Source organism: Lygodium microphyllum, chromosome 12 (genome assembly GCF_053477565.2).
Source record: "Lygodium microphyllum isolate KBCC chromosome 12, Lygodium_microphyllum_v1.1.10, whole genome shotgun sequence".
NCBI classification, from domain to species: domain Eukaryota; kingdom Viridiplantae; phylum Streptophyta; class Polypodiopsida; order Schizaeales; family Lygodiaceae; genus Lygodium; species Lygodium microphyllum.
In genome coordinates this window covers 42,540,590-42,552,303 of record NC_141146.1, presented here as the reverse complement: position 1 = coordinate 42,552,303, position 11,714 = coordinate 42,540,590, and the positions used below count along the sequence as shown (strand labels likewise).

The 11,714-nt window shown below is 40.4% G+C and overlaps 1 protein-coding gene across 2 annotated transcripts; it reads left to right on the top strand.

Annotated features, from left to right (window-relative positions):
- Positions 1-203: 203 nt before the first annotated feature.
- LOC148027682 (uncharacterized) lies at positions 204-3,608 on the top strand. 2 transcript variants are annotated; one of them, XM_087689370.1, is made up of 2 exons: positions 204-853; positions 2,613-3,608. In XM_087689370.1, exons 1-2 carry the CDS (start codon positions 242-244, stop codon positions 3,408-3,410), a joined length of 1,410 nt encoding a protein of 469 aa, XP_087545496.1. In that variant the 5' UTR covers positions 204-241; the 3' UTR covers positions 3,411-3,608. The 2 variants fall into 2 exon arrangements, with proteins under 2 accessions (XP_087545496.1, XP_087545495.1); XM_087689369.1 differs by having other exon boundaries at positions 208-853; positions 2,607-3,608.
- The last annotated feature ends 8,106 nt before the right edge of the window (positions 3,609-11,714 follow it).

Genomic DNA, 11,714 nt, shown 5'->3' with positions numbered 1-11,714 from the left:
CGTCGGGAAAGGGGAAGTAGCCGGTTTGCACGGCTAGCCCCAGCAGGGCTAGATTCTCTAGAGATTTTAGCGGGTGCCTTGTTTTTTTGGGCACCCCACTCCTCCGCCGTGTGACCACGTGGAAAGTAACTCTCACTAGCTTAATCAAACCGACTCCGACTCGGTTTGGCGAAAGGTCGCGGCCGCGCAATATGAGAGACGTAGATGCAGAAGACGCTTGTTCGAGGTTAGGTGGACGACCATGGCAGGCAGAGAGGGTTCTCAGGGCAGAGAGGGTTCTCAGGCATCACCGCAGGCGAACGATCAGGACAATGATAATAATAATAACAATAATAATCACGACAATGATAATAATAATAACAACAATAATCGTGACAGCGTCATCATTACAAACGAGAGAAGGACGAGCCCTACTTCTTCAGCAGGCGGCGACCGCAGCCCGAGACCCTACACGTGGGTGCGGGCCAAGCTCGTACGGACCGCCCCGCCTGAGCTGCATATTCACCCGTACGAGGCGGCTGGCAGAGGCTTCCAGACCGTCGTGAGCATGGAGGTGACGGCGCAATCCGCGACATTGCCCGCCGACAGCGAGACCGACGGCGGCGGCGGGGAGATGATGGGGTCGTCGCCCGGGACCGCGATGCTGGCGTGCGTGCGGGTGGCGGAGTTCATGCTGGATCAGCGGGGCGGCCGGAGCCGGGTGCCGACGACGGACGAGCTGAGGGAGATCCTGACGGCGGCTTCCCGGGACGCCACCAGGTTCGGGACGGCCGCCCTCGACGAACCTCACGTGGTGCGCTACATGCCGTACTTCCTCGAGAAGTTCAGCGGACTCGGCGACACACACCTGGAGGTGCTGTTGTTGGAAGCTGCCTTGTTTTGTCGTTTTAGGGTAGTAGCACGTCGAGACAGAATGCCTGATTTTTTACCTTTTACAGTAGTACCACCTTGAGACGCAATCGACTCGAGGGTAGTGTCCACCCTCACCCCTGGACACAGTCGATTCGACTTGCAAGAGTCTAACCAGCCAGGGTCTTGCCACACGTAGTACTTGCTACATTTAATGGATGTTCATCATGTTGAGGAAGTTTCATATGGCACCATGTTTAACCCTCATGCTAAATTTGCTTATAAGACATGGGAAAAGTCTATTTATGACTCGTATGTGGCAAGACCTTCAATCTAGCAAGAGCTAGTTGTGACACCACCCTTAATGACAATGGATAAATTTAATATAGCTCTCGTGACACCACCCTTAATGACTATAGATAAGTTTAATATTAGCTCCCATGACACCACCTTTGTTCATTGCGAATAAGTTCAAATATGGATGGGCGTGTAGGGGTCTAGCAACTAAGTAAAGGTGTGGCACTCTCCTTTATAGTTGTGGATTATTGTATGTATGGATGGACTTTTAAGAGTCTCGCAAACCAGCTAAATAGGAGCTACAACAAGCACCACGTGTAATGGTTGTGGTTAAGTTAATGTATGGGCAGACTTTCAAGAGTCGAACAAGTCTCGCAAGAGCTAGGCATTACATAACCCTTATAGTGGAATGTCTAACAAGAGCTAGGTATCGCATCACCCATATATTGTATGGGGGCATGCCAATCTAGGCTTTAAAACACTTGGTTGTGACAACTTAAATACCCATGTGCATTCCAATATGGTAGTATCAAAACCAACGAAATTGGGGAGACCTTAAAGTATATAAATGAAAACTTCACAAGAATCATAGGAATACTTTGGGCCACTATATATGCATAATTATATTCCATTTTAACTCAAGGATTGCCAATCGATTTACTTTCTTTCCTTAACTTAAGGATTGCCAATTTTCTTGTTTGAAAGGCTTGTGTCTACAATTCCCAACCTCAACCCTAGTCACATTTCCAAAAGAAAGAGTTATTAACCACTCACCCAACACTCTCTCGCACAAATGTATACATGTAGGTTTAAGGCAACCCAACTTGCACCCAAGGTGTGATGGAGTGCATATAAGGTTAAGGTAACCCAACCTGGCCCCACTTCCACAAGGTGTGATGGAGCCCTTTGAGCCAATTGCGCCTAATAGGCAACTGGATAAGAGTGAACCGTTGTGTCCATGTGTAGATTTATCTCTAGCCATGAAAATACTATTCTATGTATGTATGTGTAGCACACAAAGTATATTTTTAACCATGTGAATTATGGCAGCATTATAAGCTTCTATTAGGGAGGGACTTTAGAATTGGGTAGGTGTGCTTGGAGGTAAGGAGCTAAGTCTAGTCCTTGATGCAAACCTAGGTGTGGTTGGGGGAAGGGGGCTATTGTCCACCTAGGGTGGGGGCTGGCCCCGAGTTGCACGTACCTTGAGGTGCTAGTAGCCCCCTACTATCAATCACACCTAGCTAGGTATGCGGTTCCTTGTGAGGAGGAGCTCATAATGTTGAAGAGTGTAAGGAGGGAAAAAACAAGGGACAATAGCCGGCCCTTGTCATATGGAAAATTGTCCCAGGAGAAAACTTCTTCTTGGAATAGATATGTGAGCGAGTGCGTAGTTTTGTTTACCAAGTAATCCTGCACCATTAATACAAATAAAGTAGAACAACATGGTTGCTTATCAGGTGCAGGAGCGGGTCTTCGGAGAGGTGATGCCAGTGAAGGGGCAAGGGACGGAGGACGAGATCGATAACTTTATGGAGAATATAAAGGGGGAGTTCCGGAACCTCAGGAAGGAGCGCGACTTCAGGAAGTACGGGCCCCCGGTCGAATACTACTTCGACTGTGAAGAAGAGGACAACGACTGGCGCGAGGATTGGCGCGAGGAGTGGCGCTCGTTCGGCGGCGCGTGGAACGAGAGCGTGGCGGCGGCCCGTGACGCCGTCTTCATCGTCGAGTGCTGCGACTCGGAAGAGTACGCCGTCCACCCGTTCGTGCTGCACGTCGACCGAGACGGCTTCTTCTACGCCGTCGACATGCTGCAGTGCGGCGCCGTCGGCCCCCTTCACGACGCGCGCATCACGCGCGCCCTCGTGCTCTCCTTTAGCGCCAGCACGGTCCTCCGTTGTCACGACAACAGCGCTGCGCCGTCTTCGTCACCCAAGTCGCCGTCGACGTCGGAATCCGAGGGAGCTGGCGGCGGCGACAACACGGCCTGCGATCGTGACGACGGAGGCGCCGCCGGCTCCGACACGAAGCCGCCGAGAGTGCTGCGCTTCGACGGCAGCGGTCCCGAGGTCAGCGCCGCCGCATGCAGGGCCTACATCGAGGACTTCCTCGTGCGTCCCCTGGCCCGGCGGAGGCTTCACGACCGCTGCCTTACTGATAAGAGTTTCGAGTTTCTAAATCTTGACCGTACAGTGACCTTTCACCGTCTCAAGCTCCACAACAAGAAGCGGCGGGCGACAAGAATAATCTTAGGTTGGTGACTCGCACTCGCACTCGCAACAACCCACGTCGCAGCTCGTCTCCCTCAAGCAAACACGTACGTATATGCCCATTGGCTGTGCTCGAAACAAAACCTAGGCTTACCCTAACCCTACCTTTATATTTTGAAATTCACCCCTAAATTTACAATTAAGAAGTGAAAATACCTTTTATAAGTTTTAAGGATTTGTTGAAATAAAGGCCTTTACATATAGGTATTTAACATCTTTAATTTTGTGTTGAAAGCTTTTCACCTTTTGGAGAAAAAAGTTTTTTCTCACCACAACCCATTGCCCACGACAATCGATAATCGTAACTATTTCCATTAAAAATCATGAAATAGAGTCCAACTCATTGTTCACCAAAAAACATTTTTGGTAGGACATACAAAGACCTTCAACTCTAAATTTTGGAGGGACTTTTGAATCATATTATGTGTATTTACCATTTGTATAACTAAGATTCTTGTAAATGTTGAGGTTTTCTGCCTTTTCTTAAAGTTTTGAAAATTTTTCCAATTCCTCTTACATTAAACCTCTGTTTTTCAAGAACACAGTCTTACTTTTCTTTCAAGACCTTCCAAATTTAAAGAAGAAAGTTTAAATTTTGAAAACTATGCGAGAAACTATGCTAGCAGTTATGTATAGAACTACAACTTGTTTGCTAGTGAGCTTGCTAAAATGGCTATAATAGATGTTGCTAGTAACATTGGTATTGGTACAAGTAGAGTACTCTCAAAGTTCTTAAGCATATCATGGAGCCATGTAATGTTTGATTTTTATTCTATTTTTTAGTATATATAGCCTCAGTACATTTGAAAAATATAAGGGCACTATCCATATAAGATCCTGGCCATCAAGCCAATTGCAAGTCTTTTAGATTAGTCACATGTTTTTCTTGAGAATATTCCCTTAAAGAATGGTCTATTTGAAGCACTCACAAATTCAAAATGTGCCTAAAATTATGTTACATGTTAGTTTACTCAAAACATATATAGGTATAGTCATATACAAGTAAAGATCCTAAGATATTGAATTTTTCCAAGCAAGAGAAATATAAAAGCTCCATTTCATAATTATTGCACTTGATTGATGATTATTTGAAAAGTAAATGTGTTATCCTTAATCCCTAATGGATTCTTACATGTTACATGTCACAAAGTTCTTATAGATAGCAACTTATGGGAAAAAACTTTAGAAAAGAGGATTTTCAAGTAAATGCGTCGTTATTAATCTCTAATGGATCTGCTAAATGCTAAATGTCACCAAGTTCTTGTAGATAGCAAGTTATGGAAAACAAACTTTGAGAAAAGAGGGTTTCTATTAAGAATGCTCTCTTATAATTCAAAAGAAATATTAACAAGCTTTATAGAGGGTCATGTTAGCTTTATCCTTGATACTCTTTCTGAAAACGAAGGAAACATTGTATTTATGTTAATTATTAGGAAGCATTGGTCATTATATTTAAGACCAATTACCAACATCACATAAGAATTACTAACAATACATGTATATACTGTTAGATATACTCAATGCCCCACCCTTGTAAGATGCCAAATCAACAATCCATAGTGCTCAAAGTTGTAATGCCTCCATCATGAGGAGAAGCCATGTATGAGCCCGATTCTGACGTGGTCTATGTGACCGGATGGCAAAAAGTGACCTTTGTGGATCTAGGTTAAATAGAGTGGTTAAGTCGATCGCAACTTAAGGCACATTGTATAGAGTTGTGAGGTGTGGGAGTCAAGGACCCCTGTTTTGGGATGGTTCCATAGCCCTTGGTTGGGGGAGGTCTTAAGGGGGCTAGTAGCCCCCTAATAAGGGTTGAAAGACAATGCCCCTGACTCAATGGCTCCTCAACAGTAAAGAGAATATTTCCTAACTGAGAAGGGAAAATTTATAATATGACAAGCAGACCATACCACCTAGAAGACCCCTCAAAAGCCATCATCTTTTTACCCAATAAGAGTTCTTCAAGCTAGCCTTAAGCTCTTCATCTATCATCTATTTAGATCACTATCTAAGCTTTACAATGAAAGCACATGGGTGAACAAAACCTTCCTTATATTAGTTTATTTGGAATTAAAGAAGTTTTAGGGCATATTTGTTATTTTATTCATTACGCCGTGTAATTTTTACATAGACAGCATCAAGATAGGAGTTATTAATAAGTTTTGATTTATGAAGTATTTATTGATATGAAATGTTTAGCAAGAAAATATCAAATTCACATATAATCCAATGAGATAATGTTTCCATGCGAGGTTCTATAACATTTGCACAAATTCAAAAAGGTAAATGACCCTCACTTTGCTTTACATTATGTTAATCTTTTTCATCTTATCTAGCAAAGGAACTATTCATCGTAACGTTTGCATGTAATATACCAATTAAGTTAAACTTTGCATATAGAAAAAGTTATCTAAAACTCTTTTTGCATAATTATATTTTTCCAATCTAATACAATGTATTGAATTTAAGGCTCCAAACTTATTATTTTATTGTGATTGTACAATCAAGATTGATGCAATGCATTCATATGAGAATTTAAGTCAACCAAAGGAGCTTATCACTACAAGCTCTCTCCACTATATTGACTAAGCCACCTTGATTATATACCCAATACCACCATCATCACCTTTCCAAAACTCATCAAGGGCATTATTATTTCTCTCATCATCAATTTTACCCTCAATCTCGACATTGTTAAAATACTCAACTACCCTAATAATTCTCTTTGTAGCCAAAGAAATATATATTCAAGTTTCACTTCACAAATTTTGATCAATGCAACACAATATATATTGATAATCGCATTAACACATTTGAAGGTATCTCATTCTCAAAAATATTGGATGTAAAGAACTTTATAATATTTCAAGTCAAGTAGGATACTCATTCCATCCTCTAATCCATTTTGGATTGAGATAAAATTGTGCAAATTACTTCTTTTATGTTTTGTCATTTTAATTTCTTTTTAAGGGGGATGTTAGATAAAAGAATCTCCATTAAGTTATGAAAAAGGTTGCCATAATGACCAAAACATGTTGATACTTTAGGCACTCCCACCCATTATGGAAAATCTGGAGTCACTTTTGGGTGGTTGAGCTCTTTGGGATTCTAGGAAATATTTCATACGAGAAAATGAGGGTGAGATTATTATTACAAACTTTTGAGGTTACTTTTTAATCTAGGGACCATAACTTGAGCATATAAACTCTAAAATTATTAGGGCTTGTGATAGAATCCACTCGTCAAGACCTTTCCAACAATATGTTAGATGACATAGTTTTGATGTACAATGGATATAGTTATCTGTGGGCCCTCTTTTTTTAATAGAAGATGACATAGCACTTGTTACCATGCCCAAAACTAGTGAGTCCAAACTTCCTCGAATGTATCCTCCATCTACCTGACTCTATCCATATAATCCATCCTTACCCTTTCCTAACCACCTTATCTCCTCACTTGTATATATATGTTTGTGCTACATATAAATACAATAATAATTCAATTTTTCTTCATTTCAATTCTTTCATTTTCTTCAAGTACTAACTTGATTTTGAATATGAACTAAATCAATTTAAGATTTTTTTTTATGAAAAGAAAATCCCCTACTTAGAGTTCATCCATGGAACTAATTTCCAAGCGTGGATTCGAAGTAGGGAATGATATAGACTAGATAGACCATGCAACAATGCATACTATGAGATCATGCATATATATTGGTTCTCATGACAAACTAGCATCATGTAGATGGACTCAATTTCTAGGATGGAGAGTTGGAAAAGAATGTGCCTATGGTGGCAATTAAGCCCGTATTACAAAAGAGCACTTTGAATTAGGATCTTGCATAGTTTTGCATGGTTGTCAAGAGAGCATGAACTTTCCTATTCAAGCATGCAGCTAGTATGCAAAAAATAACATGATTTATTTAAAAATAAACAAATTTTATCATTCAACTATGGAGAGCTTAATCTGCTTGTAGATCTAAATATGTGAACATAGCATGTTATGCATCCAAACATCTCTTATGAGAAATGCTACTCTTCTTCTCTTTGCTCTACTTTACCATTAGAGACAACTAGGTGCTATGCGCCAGCTAGATTCTCCCTGCAATTCGCATCAATATTCTCTTGATCCTTCATACTGATATTCTCAAGGCATTGGTATTCTACAATGCTTTGCATCAAGATTCAAAGGCATGTTTCAAATGGCTAGAGAATCCATGGATGCTTGAGTCACAATTAAACCAATTGTGAGAGATCCCAAATCTTTTTTGTGAGCTGAGGATTTCTTTGTATTCTCCTAGTGCTTTGCATGGGAACTACACCAATACTTCACATTGATTTTATTCTAGTGATTTGAACATCTTTAATTATCTCTTTAATCTCTCTCTCTCTCTCTCTCTCTCTCTCTCTCTCTCTCTCTCTCTCTCTCTCTCTCTCTCTCTCTCTCTCTCTCTCTCTCTCTCTCTCTCTCTCTCTCTCTCTCTCCCCTTTTTCCTCTCTCTCATAAATATTATATATATAGTATTTATTTTCTCTCTCCTCTCCTTTCTTCAAAAGTTTTTATCCTACCTTTTCAAAATTTTTATTATCCCTTTAAATTATATCAATTACATATTATATACATCATATTAGCCTTAATAATGTAATGTAATTATTAATGTACATAACAATGTTACTAAGATTCTATAATTATATTAACTTAATTATATATAGTGTATATATAGGGCCATGCACACATATATTATATCCCATATACATTTTACATACATGTGTGTGTATCCTATACATAAATTATATTATATATAATATTTATGATACATTAAATATTATATATCATGAGACATCATTATATATATATATATATATATATATATATATATATATATCATTAAATATATCATACGTATGTATGTATACATGCATACGTGTAGATTACATTAAGATTGGACTACATGTGTGAAGTCAAAATATTTTTTATCTAGTTAATGTAGAGTTAGTAACATATTAGTAGATCACCTTTAGTTCTTAATTAACACAATGGCTTTACATATAGTCATTTTACATGTTTAACTAAGAGGCCCTTTAGGGGGGCTGTTAACTTCATCAGGTGACAGGTGACAAGAAAGAAAGCAAGGCACTAAAATTTTGTATGGTAGTGTGAGTTTTGGTCATGCCAAGAATTAACCAATGTAATTCAAGTATCAACCTCACTCCCACATGTAAGTTGTTATAATCTTTGTGGAGTCAAATCTCGCTTAGCTTTAACATCCTCTTGTAAATGCAAGGTCAAGTGTGATGGACAATAGAATATTCTAGGCACCCAAGGGGTAGAAGGGGCTGGTGGAGCTCTCTAAACCTATGTATAAAAGCCAAAAAGTTAATGAAGGATATCATTCAAGTGTGTCCCAAATTTTGAGAGAGGTTTCTTCTACTAAAATTCTATGGCCTGAAGCTTCTATGTGTGCCATTGAGAGAGGAAGTGAGAGAGGGAGGGAGTGAGGGAGAGAGGGCTACAAGGGGAGTGTAAGGGACAAGTCATGAAGGACTCTCCATCTTCTTTTACCTCAGCAGCACGCTTCACTCAACAGTCACAAGAGGTGAGTGGTGGACTACACATTCGGTTCAAGAGCTTGTAAAAAGAGGTGGTGCCACTCAGATTGGAGACCACCTTGGTTTTCTAAGACTACAACTATGAGTGAGCCCCATGTGCATCTACCACAAACTTTGTCCCATTGTTTTCTTTTGCAACCTGTGAGAGAAGCCATTGGATGAGAGAGGTGAGAGACTAGGTGAGAGCTAGTCTACATCGGATGGTCAAACTCCTGAAGCAATAGGAGCTCTACACATGTTCGAGCTATCAAGCACAATTGAAGCCTAACATTTTGATTCCATTGCCAAAACCAAGGAATCAACCATCCAAAGCATTTGCGTGCACAAGAATAAGAAAAAACTTGTAAAGGGTGAGGGAGAGATCGAGGAAGGTTCAATTTTTGCTTGCACAATAGCTATTTTTGAAATCTACATGGTTAGATTAGGAAAGGAGAGAAAGTGACATTGATATTTCCCTTTGTTATAGTATGTTGTAGAATATTACTATGGAATCTAGAAGTAGTGTCAAGCAGGAATAGAATAGGTTAGGAGTAGGTACATCAACTTCTAGCTAAATGCCTTGATCCTAGGACATGCACTTGCACAAATTGTGGCAGGTATGGGCACGAAGCAATGCATTGTCACTTGCCTAATAGGATTTCTTATCGATAGCCCCACCCATTGCCATTGAACTATCCTGAAAACAAGCAATTCAATATTTGGAGAGGAGCTCAAGTGGCCTTTCCAACACCTAATGAGCAGAGGCCGATAGCCCCTAGGGTTGATATTAATTCAAGAAGAATATCTAGAACACCTAGGCCCATCATAACCCATCCTCCAAGTGACGTCCCAATGCACTTTGTGGAAGAACCATTGGAAGAGGAAACATATGTGAATCCTTATGTCACCTATGAGGATGAGGAGGCTAATCCAGCATTGAGGGATTACATATGAGTATCAGTTATGGCTTTGGGTGGGGGGGCAAGGTAGAAGCATAGGAGGAAGCCAAGACCAAGAGCCACTCATCTATTGGGCATGTAGTCATCCAGGACATATTTCATCACGATGTCTTGAGAAAGAGCAAGCTAACAAGGATAAAGTTGATTTGAGATGTACTCATCCACTAAATATTTCATCACGATGTCTCAAGAAAGGGCAAGCTAACAAGGATAAAGTTGATTTGAGATGTCTTGAATGCAATGTCACACACTTATATGATGATTACCCTAGACGAAAACCTTCCACAAGCTTGGTGATTGTGCCATCCATACCCCTAGAACTCTTCAACATTAAAACACTAGATGATGATGCCACCCCAATTCCCTTAAATATCATGATATGAAATAAATCCAAGCAAGCTAGCATTTCATTATGTGGACCTAGCAACTAGGACACAACCTCCATAAGGGGAAAAAAATGAAAAATAAGGAAGAAGAAAGTTGAAGCCAAACTTACACTCAAAATAGATAGTGCCACCACACTCACCAAAGGGAAGCATATTATCAATGTGGAACCCAAACATCTGCTCCAAAAATGAGAGAGAAAGGAAGCACACAAGTTGGAGAGTATCCTAATCTGAAATAAAAACTAGAGATCGTGGATAAGGTTAGGGACTGGGTAAGAAAAATGCAAGTACACCTAGAGGATGTAGAACCAATCATGGAGGACGATGTCAATGAACTCTCAAGTGTGAGTCTACCTAGTTTTCCTACATATGTGGGGCAAAGGATAATATGACACCACATATGCCACTAGAAGGACAAAACAAGACTACCATGATAAGGCAACCTACTCATAAGCACTGGCAACAACCCTATGAGGAATTTGAACTAGGAAGATCTATGGGTAGCTTACTTGCCGCACTCACCTCAACCCTAGTGTCCCTACTACTAGGGCACTTTCTTAAGCAAAGCCCAAGACTATGTGAAGCTCTAAAAAGATGGATTGAAGGACCTAGTCAATCAAAGATAGCCACCTTACCAAGCTAGGATGCAGACACACATATACCAAGCCTATATCTAAATTGATGTCAAGGACCCTATAGCTGAATGCCGTTTGAGAGGGAATAGAAATGCACTCAAAATTGATGCCCTCGTCATTGATGAAGGTGCAAGATGTAATGTTATGACCTGCAGTGTGACTAGACCAATTCGGATCAACCCACACTGATTCCAACTATTGCCAAAGTAAGCCAATATGGAGGCATGCCTTACACATTGCTAGGGAAATGCCAAGTGATGTTGACCATTGAGATTGAGAGCTTGTTTACCATCCTCCATATGTTTCCTAATAGGCAAGAGGTACGGAACAAAATGTCATTTGGATATCCATTTAAATGAAACAAAGTGTTTGGTTAATTTTGAAATTCAATGCATACATCTGGAATTACCCAACACACAGATCATCACAACTTATAGCAAGGGCACACCACCACCAATGATGAAACCCTTACTTGACACGGCCTCCACAAAAAAGAACCATGATCTACTCAAGCAATTGCTTCAAACACACAAAGAACAATGCCAGCTAGTGAGCAAGCTTGCTCGACCAAAAACCAAACCACAAAGGTGGATCTTGAAAACAAACTGCAAGGCTACAGATGGCAATCATGTACAATAGTCCTCAAGAGAAATCCCACATGCAGCAAACATCCACATCATTGATACATGCACAAGGCTATCATGAGGGAAACTCTTGGAATCACATG